General features: G+C 61.3%; 1 protein-coding gene across 1 annotated transcript in view; it reads right to left on the minus strand.

The window, feature by feature from the left end:
* Nucleotides 1-14,353, minus strand: part of AJAP1 (adherens junctions associated protein 1) — an 82,244-nt gene that overhangs the window by 1,289 nt on the left and 66,602 nt on the right. Inside the window, exons 3-5 of the mRNA XM_054583346.1 lie at nucleotides 10,327-10,414; nucleotides 8,087-8,329; nucleotides 6,262-6,393 (exon numbers count right to left, since the gene is read on the minus strand). Coding sequence (XP_054439321.1) covers nucleotides 6,321-6,393; nucleotides 8,087-8,329; nucleotides 10,327-10,414 — 404 coding nt within the window. The 3' untranslated portion in view covers nucleotides 6,262-6,320. The remainder of the gene's footprint in view (nucleotides 1-6,261; nucleotides 6,394-8,086; nucleotides 8,330-10,326; nucleotides 10,415-14,353) is intronic.

The following is a 14,353-nucleotide window of genomic DNA, read 5'->3' on the forward strand; positions in this document are numbered from 1 at the left end:
GGTCAGTTTGATGTTCCACGTATTTTACCACAATTTTTAAAACATTAAAAAAATTAAAAGCTGGGCCTGAGGACCATCCAGCTGGTTCCGGTGACCAGGGCCGCCTCCAGTATAAGGTGCCGTCCGTGGTCCCAGCGTGATGACCAGTGGCAGCCGCTCCTCACTGCCCAGGCTGGTTCGCAACGTTAACCAGCTGACGGGCTGCTCCTGCGCCTCCCTGCGGCCAGCTGTCCCTCAGGGGGCTTCTACACAAACGCCACCGTGTGCTTTCCTGCTTAAAAATCTTCAAGGCTTCAGATGCCGGCTCCTGGGTCCTTCCAGACATGATTGGTCCGCTCCCTTCCCTTATCCCTCCCTCTTCTGCCTCCCCCCCACATTGCAGACGGCCCCCTGACCTCAGACCTCACGCACGTGTCTGTGGATGGTCCTCCACGGACACCTCCTCTTCCCGAAACATAGGCTCCATTTCATTTCAGTCTATTAGTGAGTCCAGCTCTATGACTTCTCGGCTGCGGCACGGGCGGCAGTGGCTTTTATCTGGGTGTGCGTCACGCCGGGGGTCACGGGGTGCCTGCCGGGCCCACCTTCAGTTCGCCCAGCTCCAGCTCTGTGCCTGGCCCAGAGAGGGAGGTCCGTGCTGGAGGAGAGTAGCCTCGTCCTCGGCCTCTGCCGGCAGGTAGAGGCCGGGGGTGGCAGATATCAAGGATCAGCAGATGGAGGGCCTCTCGGAGGACTGACAGGTGGCCACCGGGGGACGAGCACCTCTAACTAACCCACAGGCGTCTGTCTCTACCCAGCATCTCAGAGATAAAGAGAGAGACAGAGCTCCAACCCTGAGCCTCGGCTTGCCATTTTAAGAGCAGTGCAGGGAAGCTGTGTTGTGGCGCGGTGCATGTGAGGGCTGCCACCCGGCCCACCCGGCTGGCTGCGGGCGGGGGGGAGGGAGGGAGAGAGAGAGAAACAGAGGTCGGCCGCCTTCTGCATGCACCCTGACTGGGGACCAAACCCGCAACCCAGGAAAACACTCGATTTTGTTAGAAATTAGTGAAAATCTTCAGGTAGCAGATAGCTTGAGAGCCCACAGACCTCAGGGAAAGAACACCTTGCTTAGGCTCTCTCCAGGCTTTCTGGAGGCTGCCTTGGGTTTCTAGAAACATCTGCTTGGATTGTCCATTACTGTGCTCTTCCCCCTTTTTGGGACAGCCATCTGTGTCTCCTTGAATCCACTGATGCCAGATGAAGAGACTTCCGGCCAAGATGGAGGCGTAGCTAAACACGCTTCACCTCCATGCACAACTACAGCAAAAATTACAACCAAACTACAAAACAAACATCGCCCAGGTTCATCAGAGAATCGAGGAAGTCCCACAACCAGGGGTTTAAAGAAGCCATACTCATCCAGACGGGTGCCCTGTCTACAACAGGCCACGCTGCTGAGACAGGGAGTCAAAGCAGCTCTATCTAATACACAGAAACAAACACAGGGAGCCTGCCAAATGAGGAGACAAAGAAACGCGGCCCAAATGACAGAACAGAACAAAACCCCAGAAAAAGAACTAAATGAAGTGGAGATAAGCCATCTATCAGAGGCAGATCAGGATGCTTAAAGAAATCATTGGGTACTTCCACAACTTGAGAAGTCTCAGGCAAAAATGAAGGTTACATTAAGTGAAATAAAGACAAATCTGCAGGGAACCAACAGTGGAGGGGATGAAGCCGAGATTCAACTCAACAATTTGGCACATAAGGAAGAAAAGAGCATTCAATCAGAACAGCAAGAAGAAAAAAGGATTAATAAAAGTGAGACTAGAATAAGGAGCCTCAGGGACATTTCCAAACACACCAACATCGGAACCACAGAGGGGTCAGAATGAGAAGAGGAAGAGCAAGACATTGCAAACTTATTTGAAAAAATAATGAAAGAAAAACTCCCCTAATTTGGCAAAGGAAATAGACGTGCAAGTCCAGGAAGCACAGAGAGCCCCAAAGAAGTTGGACCCAAAGAGGCCCCCTCCAAGACACATCACAGTTAAAATGCCAAAGGTTAAAGATAAAGAGAGAATCTCAAAAGCAGCAAGAGAAAAGCAGAGTTACCTACAAATGAGTTCCCATAAGACTGTCAGTTGATTTCTCAAAAGATACTTTGCAGGGAAGAAGGGACTGGCAAGAAATGTTCGAAATGATGAAAAGCCGGGACCTACAGCCTAGATTGCTCCATCCAGCAAAGCTATCATTTAGAATCAAAGGACAGATGAAGTGCTTCCCAGACAAGGTAAAGCTGAAGGAGTTCATCATCACCAAGCCCTTCTTACGTGAAATGTTAAAGGGACTTATCTAAGAAAAAGAGGAAGATCAAAACTATGAACGTTAACGTGGCAACAAATGCACAACCATCAACAACTGCATCTGAAAAACAAACTAAGCAAACGAGCAGAACAGGAAGAGAATCACAGAAATGGAGACCACACGGAGGGTTAGCCACAGGGAGGGGGAGGGGGGAGAACGGGGGAAAAGGTGCAGGGACGAAGAAGCATAAATTGCACAGTACAAAATAGACAGGGGGAGATTTAGAATAGTATAGGAAAGGGAGAAACTGAAGAACTTACATGCGCGACCCATCCATGGACATGAACTACGGGGAGGAACTGCTGGAAGGAATGGGGGTACCAGGTGGAGGGGGCCGAAGGGGGAAAACTGGGACAACTGTAATAGCAAAATCAATAAAATACATTTTTTTTAAAAAAGGAGAGCAGGGCTGGCGTGCTACAGAGGTGGATGCGTTCCCTGAGTCGCCCCGACAGGCCAGGTGGGGGGTGCTGAGGCCGCCCCCACCCAGGGCTGCCCTCCGTGCGTGCCCAGACCCCGCCGCCTGCACTTAGCACGTGGGCAGGCCTCCGGTCTTTCTGCTCCGAGGGCTCTCCACCGGGCGCGAACCCCAGAGGGGCTGGAGAGGGTCACGCAGCCGAGACCGTGCGGAGGGCGGGAGCGGTGAGCCCGGGATGGCCCGGCTGCAGAGGGCACCCGGAGGGCGTCCACACAGGCTCCTGGTCAGGAGAGGAGGCTGCATGCTGCCCAGAGGTCCCAGATGGGCATCCGGGGCCAGTTCTGACTTTGGGGAAACTAGTGTCCCTGGTTGTCTGGGAGCAGGGTCTCGGCTCGCCCGGCCCCGCTGGCTACAGGCCACACGGTGGGGGTCACGAGCTTACTGACCAGCGCCTGCTTCTGCAGAACCGAGACACCAGGGTCGCCCTGGAGCACGTGGCCGCCGGTTGGCTTCTCCCCATCCGCAGCGGGCGGCTCTCCCGCGGGCTCCCCTTGTTCTGGGTGGCCTGCCTTGGTGCTCCGCTCAGACAGATGGCTTCCAGAAGGGTCTGCACGTTGCTTCGGAAAAAGTGTTCCTCCAAATGACAGAAGCTGGCGGTTCCATTAGTGTGTGTCTTTGTCGTGTGTGTAGAACCTGTGAGGCTCAGGTGCGCTTCCTGTTTCCTTATGATTACGTCGCAGCGTGTTGCTGAAAACAGTAATTCCGTATGATGGATGCCTTCATTACGCCCCCGGCTCCACTGGGGAGGAAGTGGCCTGGGCCGGGGAAAGATCTGAGCTCCGGTGAGCTTCTCTGAAGTTTACTGGTACAAAAAAATGACAGGCAATTAGCCCCCAGCTGACGGCAGGGGTGTCCGAGGTCACTTTGCTTGCAGCAGGAAAGGCCACTGGCTGCATTGTGTCCTGTCCAAGGCATTTGGGTGGCACCATGGAGGCGGCCTGCGGCCTGGCTTTGCTGGAATCCACCTCCGAGGCTGAATCGAGGGGCCCAGCGAATACCGCCTGCCGGGGATGAGAACTTGGCCACGTCGGGGTCCCCAACGCGCACGTGGGTTAGCGTGAGCAGACCAGACGGCGTGGTAACAAATGGCTACGTCGTCATTAAAAATGTGTTTGGAGAGGCTTAGCAGCTACGCCAGAGATAAATGTCACCGCTGGCTCTTAGACCTCAATTAAATGTTTTAGTATTAATTGCTATTTATTTAAGAGGTAATAAGGGCCCTAGCGAATGGGAGAGCTCTTCCTGGTTACCCTCCGCTCGATGCTCATGTCCAGGCATTAATTATGAGACTCGGGGACACGGAGCCTCCGAACGCTTTCCTCCCAGCCAGTGATAAATGCCGTGCCTGAAAACACGAGCTCGGAATCTTTCAGCATCTGCTGCGGGCTAACAAGGGTGCGCGGAGCCCTCCTGGTCCTCGTCCTCTGTGTCCGCAGGCGTGGTGGCTGGGCGTGGCCGGGTGCCCAGCAAGGCCATGGGCTCTTCTCACCTGCCCAACCATCTGCCTGCGACCTGCAGCGAGCGAGCCGCGGTCATCGGACACGGAGGCATCGCCTCCCTCCTGTAAGCATGGTCCCGAGAGAGCTCCTCGGGCACAGCTGGCGGCTGGGGTCCAGACCCCTTGCCGCCTGGGGCCAGGTGGCCTGGGGCTGGTTGGCTGCACCTCTTACAGCCTGACCTCCCATGCCTGCCTCCCTGTCTGCAAGTGGGGCTGCCGGGAGGACTGAGCTTGAAAGGAGTCCCAGGCGACAAGTGTGCTCCGACGTGATGCCACTCGAACATGTCTACGCTGGGGAAGCGTCCCCGTGGCGGGGGCTACTGGAAGCCAAAGCTGTGTCGGCCTCCAGGCCTGTGGCCCGCAGGTCTGGGAGGCGGAAGGGAGCAGCGGTCTTGGGCGCCCAGGCCAGCGTTCCCCAGGTCTGATGTTCTCGTCACCCATTAGAAATCCTACCGGAGAGGCCGGCCATCGTGGGGCTGGCCCGCGGAGGCTTCACACAGGGACAGGCGTGACCTCCTCCGCTCATGAGTAAGGTCCCCTTTGCCAGTCTGGCTGCAGCAAAGGGAGCTCCCTGCGGCCTTAATGAGGTGCCCCCTCGAGGTGGACAAAGGCACAGGCTTCTGACGTCTGGGTCATGCCTGGCACATCTGGCCCTTGAACGCGGGGACAGGACGCATCCTACCTGCTTCCCGCGCAGCCTCTGCCAAGGCGTTCAAGGGGGAGGCTCAATTTCCATTCTAACCTAATTACATTTCTTTGCCCGTTGGCTGAACAGAGCGCTAAGCAGGTCATTTTGGCTTCAGGACAGGAAGGGAGGGCTGGAGATTTAATTTGGAGCAAACACGCTATTCATTAGGACCTGCACCAGGAACTGACCGACCCATTCCTACTTCTAAAAGCAGCGGGCCGCTCCGGCCCCAGGTAGTGCTGCGAGCTGAGCCCTCGGGGTCCTTGGAGGGCCCGAGAAGACCCCTCCCCACCGCGGGCCCTCCCCCGACTCTGACAACGGCTGTGTCCATTCGGTCCCCATGGCAGAAGGTGGGCAGAGAAAAGCACTCTCACGTACCGATAACCATCCTAGAAATCGGGTTCCCCACTCTAGGAAGGGATCTGACGTCCCATTCAGAAGGAACATCTTGGGGGGAAGATGCTTTCTCTGAATGAGCAAAGCGGGGATCCTTAGAAAACCAGCATCCAAAAGAAAAACAAATTTAAAAGCCCCCGGGTCTCGGGCCGGCTCCACCGGCTGCGCTGCCGGCACGCGCAGCCAGGGGGCCGAGGCGCAGGCCCCCGGCAGCCACGGGTCGGGACACTTGGCACAGAAGGAAGCAACTGACGTTGGCATTCAAGTTAATATCCCTGCAAGGAAAGCAAATGTTCCTGACCAGCAGAGCGTGGAAAACTCATCCTCCCTGGTACCAGCTTCGCTTCAAATTAGTGGATGTCTTCTCCCTTTGTCATTTTCCTCCTCATCTCCTATTTTTATATTTCAAATTAGCATTGTGATGCCGCCCGGCGCCCCCGCCCCCACGTAAGGCCATGTGGTGGGGGGACGGCTGCCCGCGTCGCCGCCTGGGCTGCTGCCTGTCCAGGGCGTGAGAGCCGCGCCCGGAGCTCGCTCTTCCCTGGGTGTCGCCGCCCCCCAGGCCGGCTTGCGGTGGCCTTCCCTGGGGACAGGCAGACAGCGGCAGACACAGCCCCCGTGCTGAGTCATAGTGCTCCAGTGTCGGTGCTCCCAGCACTGGGGCCTGGGGGCGTTTCTCACAGGTGTGGGGATAGCGCACATGCCCAGCCCCCCTGGTTTGCTGAGAACCATGATGGTGCCGGAATCCCGCCCACAGTGTTACCCTGCGGGAGGGGCCCCCAGTTCTCCCAGAGGGAGGCTGGAGGGGGGCGAGAACGGGAGAAGGGAGTCGAGCTCCGAACGAGAGGTACGTACCATGAAACAGACACGTGGCATCTGGCCTGCCCCCAGGAGGTAAAAAAGACTTCGGCCAGTCAGCAGGAGATCTCAAACCATTTCTCAGACACGAAGGCCACGGGAATGAGGTGCCGATCGGAAGAGGAGGGCCTGCAGCGGGCAGAAGGGCGGGTTGGCACGGCTGCTCAGGAGCCAGCCGCAGGCGGCACAGGCCCGCGGCCGAGACCCAGCCTGTCCAGTCACAAGGAAGCCTCCCCCCACCCAGGGAGGGGGTGCTCAGAGGCAACCCGTCCCATCCTGTGGCTGACTAGCGCCCCTGTCCAAGCCGGGTGGCCTTGGAGGACACAGCCTGAGGGACCCGTCACAGGAGTACTCCGGAGTGGAGGCCGGGAGGCCGGGAAGCCAGCGGCGTGCTGGGCCACCTCCAGGATGTAGTATTTCAATCACAAGACAACACAAAGCTCAGAGTCTCTGCCTGAGAGGACAGGGGCTCAGCCCGCATTGCCACGCATTATAAGAGGGCAGGGCCTGACTCCCGACATGGCATCCCCATGTTTTGTCACCTTTGAGACTGAGCTACGCGTCCCCGAGGCCAGTGAGGGCCGGCAGAGTGCTACCGTAGGGCAACAGCGAGAGCCTTTCCGCCGCCTGCTTCCTCGCTGGGGCGTGAGAGCGCCAGCTGTGCTCCCCGCCCCGTGCCCAGGCTGGCGCAGGACGCGGCGGCAGGGCATGGGGCAAAGGGACGCAGTGACCAACCCTCTTCCCCCAGAGGCCGATGCGCGGCTTGGCCAGGATTCGCATCCAGCCCTCACGCACACTCAGTGGCGGGGAGGGAAAAGCCTCCTGCCGATCCTTCCGGAGCCTGGGATGATGCAGCCTTCAGCGAGCTCCCCCCTCACCCCGGTGGCCTCGAGGGAAGGCAAAGTCGCATTGGAGGGGATGGCCCTGAGCGTTCCCCTCTCCACCCTCCTCCCCCAGGAAAGGGGTGCCTCGCACACAACAGGGACAGTAGTCCCGGCGGGGGAAGGAAGAGGTGCTTCCAGGGCGGCCCTGTGCTCACGGGCCGGACGAGGCCGCGCTAACTGCGGGCGCTGCCGCCCAAAGTCGCCCCGGGTCCCCCGGCAGTTCTGGGAGGAGCCCGGCCACAGCGCCCCGGCTGCAGCGCCCCAGCCAGCGCCCCTGGCTGCCCCTTCGCTCCAACAGCGGGTCTGCGAACCAGCCTGGTGTCCCGCCCATTCCCTCCGAGGATGAGGTCGTAGCAGGGCTTTTTTTAATTTATAAAATGAGGCATGAGTGTATGCCCATTTTAAAAAAAAATAGCTTATTGATGTTTTAATCTAATTCCGGATAAACCTCCAGAAGCTGACTCAGGGTTTCCGGAGTATTCCCAGGCACGGCTTCGGGGCCATGTCGTCTTTAAAGGATTACACGTGATTAATAAAAAGGAAAAAGAAAAGGCATTTAATAACCAGGAGTCTGGCTGGTATTTGATAGTTTTGCTCGATTCGTTGCGGACATTTTGTCGATGGGGTTCAGAGACGCTGACCGGGGACGGCCAATCAGGGCCCCCGGCATGTAGGAGGACGGGCCCCAGAGCTGGCTTTGAGCTCAGGACCAGGACGCCCGCCACAGGGCGGATCCAGGCGGGAAGTGCAGCTCCGGATGGGGCTCCTGGCTGCGGCTGTGTCCTCCGTCTGGGCAGTGGAGCGCCTGTCTGCCCTTGCATCTGCTGGACGCTCAGAGGCACGTGAAGGGCGCCTCCCCCGCCCCCGCCCCCGCCCCCGTGCTGTGCTACCGCCAGGCGCCTGCCGCCGGGTCCAGCCCGCGCGCCGCCCGCACTCACCGGTTCCCGTTGAACGTGGATTTGTACTCCCCCATCGAGTGCAGCGTCTCGTCGGTGAACGTGGGCACGGACGCCCGCACGCACTCGTGCGAGCACTGCAGAGTCTCGTTGTAGGCCGTGAATATGTCCAGGCTGCTGGGCACCCGGGCGGGCGTGAAGTCTGTCAGGTTCTGGCAGCTCTCTTCCTGCTGGTTGATCTTCCGCTGGTGGCTGTTCCTTCGGGGGTTCCCACTTTGGGCACAGCTGGAAGAGAGAAGGCTCGGAATGGGGGGGGGGGGGGGACAGGCCCGGGGCTGGAACCACAGGCACAGCTGCAGCACCGACGCGTGCGGCCTGCCTGCCTCGCCAGGCTTTCCTGACGCACCCAGGGTCGCTACACGGTGCCGCCCGGCCTCTTCAGAGAGATGGGCCACAATCTAGGTGTCGGCACCTTTTTTAAAATAACATTTGAACTTTAACTGTGCCCTTTGCGGCTGGGAGGGTCGCAGGGGTGTGGCTGAGCTCTCGCGACCCAGAGCTGAGGCCTCGTTCGGCTAAAGAACGTCCGTCAGCAGGACCTCAGGGCTGACTCGGTTTCCCCAGGAACGCCACGGCGGGATGGAAACGGATGGGTCCTCCAGGGGGGACCTTTGTGAAGTCTGGGGCGGCCCGATCATCCATTTCGGAAGGGACTACATAATCGCCTTTGGGGCCCACCCTAACGGGGGACCCCTCCCCGGCCTTCCCTTCACCCCGGCTGGGTCTGTGGAGAGACCAGTGCTGCGTGCGCCTCGTTTCCCTGTCCCCCGGGCCACCGGACCTTCCAGGGGCCCCTAAGACGGACATGGGACTCTAACCCTGTGGGCTGGGGGCTCTGGCCAAGTGACCATCAGAGAGCCCTTCCGTCCTGGAGGACGCTCTGGCAAGCTCCCAAGTGGCAGTGGGGGGGGAAGTCCCCACCCCAAGGAGAAGGGTGGCTGCAAGGAAATCTGGGGAGCCCCCACTTCAGGGGACCAGCTCCACTCTGCCCTCTATGCTCAGAGCTGACAACAAGTGAGGGGCCTGCGAGGGGGTCTCTGTGAGCCCGCCTCCCTGTAGCGGTGCCACGCCCCTGCTTTGCCCTCTCTCCCAAAGAGAGGACCCCCCGCTGCTGGCCCAGAGCCCCCCGCCCCCAGCCCCTGCCCCCTGTCACGGAACCCCTGCTCCCTGAAGTGTCTGCTGCAACCCGAACATGTGGGGAAACGAGAGGAAGCTGGCCAGCCGGCCTGTCTGCCACGGAGCGGGTCACAAGTCCGCGGTCTCCTCGGGACAAGGGGTTTTCCTTCCACAGGATGCTGAGCGGATGTGAGGGCCACGCATCCACCGGGCCTGGCCCCGCCCAGGAAGCCTGCTGCAGGCTGAGGCCGCCCTGGTCATCTGCCTAGAAAATGCCCTGGGCCCCGGGCTTGCTGGCCGCCAGGGCAGCCGCGGGCCTCGCTGGTCTGTGTGCGGTCTGCTCGGCACCGTACCTCCCTGCCCGCCTTGGCTGATCCCCAGCGGTCCACCGCGTTCCGCCAGCAGGTGCTCGGGCAGCTCCCGCCACCGCCCGGCGACTCCCCCCGTGTCTGCAGGCAGCGGGGCCTCCCTGTTGGGCAAAGCCCTCTGCCAGGGCGTTTAGGCTTTGATGCCGAAAGGAGCCACGCTGGCGGGAGGAGGGGCTGCGGGCAGGCGCGGTCACCCAGCAGCTCGCTGCGTTTCCCAGGGGTGTAGCAGGTGTGTGTACCCAGCAAGGCCAACCTCAAAATAGGCCAATTTCCAGGAGGAAATAGGCAAAGACAGGCCGCCTGGAGCAAAGCTGTAACCTAATTCAGCAGACACGGGGCAGCTCATCGAGGAAGGCAGGGCGAGAGGGGCTGGGCCAGCACCGGGCGGCCGGGACGGCCAGGGCAGCCGGAGGCAGGCGCGACCCCTGCCCAGGCTGCTGCCAGGAAATGAAGAAAAGGGGTCGCGGGGTTGGGCCCTGGGTGGATGACGTCCAAAGACACTTGGATCCGAGAAAAAGGATGCACCTGCCGCCTAGGTCGCGATGCCGGCCTCGCGGGCCTGCGGAGAGCGCCCCGCGAGCAGCCGTGCCTCGGGGTGCCCAGGGCCGGAGGGCAGAGGGACTCTGCCCTGGGCTGTGACCCAGGGCCAGGCTGGAGAAGCCGGAAGCTTCTGCGTGCCCCTCCCCGGGGGCCCCCACTGCGCCCCATGGCCAGACCCGGAGGGCCGAGGGTCCTTACCAGTTTTTTAAGACAAGAGTTGTAATCAGAGCAGCGATGACCATGATGAGGGACACGGTGATGGTGACGATCTGATGGACAGCCAGACCTGCGGACAGAGAGGGGGCCTGAGATGAAGGGGCCGCGAAGGGGGCACATTAACACGTCCTGTGGGCCGGCTGCAAACGCCCGGTCCTGTCCGCGAGCAGCCTGCACACGCCCCGGCTGCGGCCACCGGGGATGGCTGCGCGGGACCAGCCCGGGCCCCACGGCCCCGCCCCGGCCACACAAGGTGCTGGCAGGTGCTCAGGGAGGGACACCGAGCCCCGGCCTCTCTCCTTTCCAGAGCTTTTGCACTCCCCGAGCCGTGACGTGGCCTACGGGCCGCTGGGTCATTGCTTGCACCTGCAGAGCCCCTCACCTGGGGCAGGTAAGCCCTGGCCGCTCTCCCTCCTGCCACCCTGGGTACAGTCTGCCCCCGGGTTCTGAGCACCCGGCCACCGGGCCTGCCTGGGGCAGCGGGACCTGGCCTGGCCCTGGAGGGGCCGGGGCAGCCCAGGGCTTGTCAGGAGCATGGGAGACAGCGCTGCAGGCTCGGGGGCCCTCGGGTCCTTGGGAAACGTCTTCTGCCTTCCAGGGCTCCCAACAAGGTCGCTGCCTGTTGAGGTCCCCGGAAGATCCAGGCCCAGCGCAGGCTCTGTGGCCTGGCCCTGCTCTGCGTGAGTGCACACGGCGGCGGGGGGCCAGCAGGGCAGGGACAGGAGGGACTGGCCACTCCAGAAGCAGGGCAGCCAGAGCCCTGCCAAGAGCCATGTGATCACGTGCAGAGGGTGAGCGCCCTCTCCCGGCGCTCCCTCTGCCCCGCCCCATCTCCAGCTTCTACGCCGGTCCCCTCAGCTCCCCGCCTGGCTTCACTCCTCCTTCGGACACACCTGGAACATCCCTCCTGGCCACCCCTGGAGTGGCCCTGGTCAGTGAGGGCCACCTGGAAGGTCCCGGGCTCTGGCCGCAGACTCTGCTGTGAGCAGGAACCTTAAGTGGGGGGTCAGGTCATAAAGGCCGCAACGGCCCGCAGAGCCCCCTGCAGGCGCGCACGCTTCCCCGCGCCACGGCTGACACCCCGCGCTTCCACCTGGGCCGCGTGAGCACCTGTCGCTCCCCACTCCTGGCGCCCCCTGCTGACATCCGTTAGCGCCGGCCACCCACCGCACCCGAGGCCCCAGCGGGTTCTGCGGCGAGAATGACATGCACAGACTCGGGCGTGGTGGGTTTCAGAATGTAGGATTTCTCAGATGCCGTCTCCAAACAGCTGTTAACTCTCTACGGAATATGATCCAGGGGGGCGGGGGGGCGGGGCGGGGAGTTGCTAATGAATGATTGAAAGCTGGCAGGGCCAGAGAACAAGCCCTCTCTTCCTGTCCGCTCCTCTGTGTTTGTCAGGAGGGATTCCCGTCCTGTGCACGCGGCACAGCACCCCTGGGAAAACCGGGGAAAAGATGGGGATGTCCTGGGCCTCCCTCATTCTTTTATCCGTGAACGTGAGAACCAGGTGTTGAGCACCTTCTGTGTTCGAGGCAGTGCCAGGTGGGACCGCCCTCAGAACAGCCCTGTAGTTAGAGGGGCAGCGTCACAGCCAGTTCCGGCCAACGGCTTCCAGAACCCTGGGGCCCATCCGCGGCACCTGCCTCTGAGAGAGTGGCTTCTCCTCCCGCCCCGCCCACCCTGCTCGCCTGTCGGGCGGAGCTTCGGGCCGCAGGGCCCGCCCTCCGCCTCAGCAGCCACGAGTGCCCGCTGGCCTCAGCAGGGCCAGCCCGTGCACCGGCTTCCTTGAGGCCCAGCTGAGACACCGCTGCACGGTGCCCCAACCAAGGGACACCCAGGGAGAAGGGCCGCTCGGTCTCCCCGCCTTCCACCCCCACACCCTCCGGCCGAGTCAGGAGACCCCCCGCGCTGCCTGAAAACGACGAGCTCGTGCGGTGTCTGTGCTTCCTGTGATGGGAAGTGAGCTGGGCCTGATGCTGCTGCTGCCGCCGCCGCGGCTGCCGGTGCCGCGGCTGCCGGCGATGCTGATGCCGGCGACGGTGGTGATGACGATGGTGATGACGATGAAGGCGACGGTGGCGGGGCTGCCGACGATGACAACGGTGATCACTTGGAGGCGGTGACGAGGACCACAGACATGCTCAGCCGGCGGCAGCCATCAGCGGGCGCGCGGTATCCCCCTCAGCCTTGGCAGCGACTCTCAAAGGCAGAGGCTGCCATCACAAAAGGAATGGAGACTAAACGGGCAAGTGCGCGCAAATGCCCTGGGTCGCACCGCGTCCGCCGGCTCCAGGGTCCACCCGGAGGACCCTCCCGGGATTCTGAGCTCCGGCTGCCAGTCTCGGCGCGGGCTCTGGCCCGGCGGCCTGACGCGCTGGCGGGAGGACCCAGCGCCCCTACCGTCCCGGGGGCACAGGCTTCTAGACCTCACCGCCTCCTCCGCCGACAGAGCCCTCAGGCCAAAGCCCTTCAGCCCGCTCTCCTTCTCGGCAGGTCACACCCCAGTCCCCGAGGCAGGAACTGAGTCTTCGTTTCTTGGGCTAAACCCGCCCTCTTTCAGGTCAGCGGAACAGGTCTCCCACGGAGGCAGTGACACACGGAATGGGAGTGAGCTGGCAGGGGCCGTGGGGACAGTTCAGGGCACGGCCAGCCGGCTGCAGGCACTGAGGGTCCCTAACGGGAGCAGGGCCAGAGGAGGCCCAGGCCACCGCCGGGTCTTGACCCCTCGCCTGGTTACCGAGGAGAGGCTTACGCTGGGTGGAGGGTCTGGAACGCCAAAGTCCTTGGAGGGAAGGGCTCCGACAGCAGCTGGAGCTCAGTGGTGACATCCCCGCCTGTCTCCCGTGGGCGAGGACGGGAAGCCATTCATTCTGCTCTTCCGGTGGATGGAAGAGACTGAGGTCCAGAGGGAAACTGTTGGCTCAAGAGACCCTCCCAACGCATGATTCTAACAACAGCCCGTCCCTTTGCCCGAGTCCTCATGAGCCTCCGAGCCCCTTAGGAAAAGGACCAAATTGTCATCATCTCTACACTCCCCCTCCCCCGCACTGCCTGCGATGTCCCTGAGTTACTGAATCAGTATTGACTCCGTTCCCGAGAGGTAGGGAGGTCCTTCGGCCTCCAGCGTGAAACTTCCCAAGGGCGCGCCAAACTGCAGTTCAGAGCAAGCGGCACGTGGCTCATTAACCAGAGAAGATTGTCTGGGTGGAAACACCACAAGAATGGAATGGCTGTGCTTTCTGGAAAGATGTCTCTCCACCCACCTTCACGCACGTGATGATCCGCGTGACCCATCGCCCGCCCCGCACTCTCGCGCCCTGCCCGGCCGCAGGGCAGCCCTTCCGCGGCCCACCGACGGAGCCGGGACGGAAGGAACGTCTCCGTTCCGGGGCCCAGTGAAAATCCAGCGTCCAACCCCAAACCCAACACGCACGTCGCCGCATTCTGGTAATAGAATAAGTCCGGGGCAAACGGCTTCCACTCCCTACAGCTGTCGCAGCCGTCCCTCCCCACCCGCGGGGCGTGTGCCAGCACCGCCCGCCACGCCCGAGGCTGCGGAGAGCTCCGGGGCCTCTCTGCACTGTTTTTTCCTCTCAACATGGAAAAGTTGATTTACAAGGTAGGTACCGCAAGACGTTAATAACAACAACTGATAATAAAATAGAGCAACGATAACGATATACGGTAATTAAAGTTATGTGAATGGCTTTGGGGCCCCTATTAACTGAAACTGAGAGTCGATCTGGTCACTGAGACAGCTACTCAGTGATGGGCGGGTGGGGCGTGTCTACAGCGCGGACCCGCTGGACAAAGGGACAATTCACTGCCAGGCGGGACACAGCAGAACGGCCCGAGGCTTCATGAGACTTTCCTGTAATATTCTTGAACTGCCACTGACCATTCACAGAAAACTCAGAAAGAGACGCTGTGGACCAGGGACGCCCCCGCTGCCACGCAGCTGCGTGCTCCCACGCCCGGCAGGGTTCCCAGGGGCCGCTGGGCCCGT

This window comes from Pteronotus mesoamericanus, unplaced genomic scaffold (genome assembly GCF_021234165.1).
Source record: "Pteronotus mesoamericanus isolate MK-2021 breed Mesoamerican mustached bat unplaced genomic scaffold, CSHL_Meso_final contig_1193, whole genome shotgun sequence".
In the NCBI taxonomy this organism is placed as follows: domain Eukaryota; kingdom Metazoa; phylum Chordata; class Mammalia; order Chiroptera; family Mormoopidae; genus Pteronotus; species Pteronotus mesoamericanus.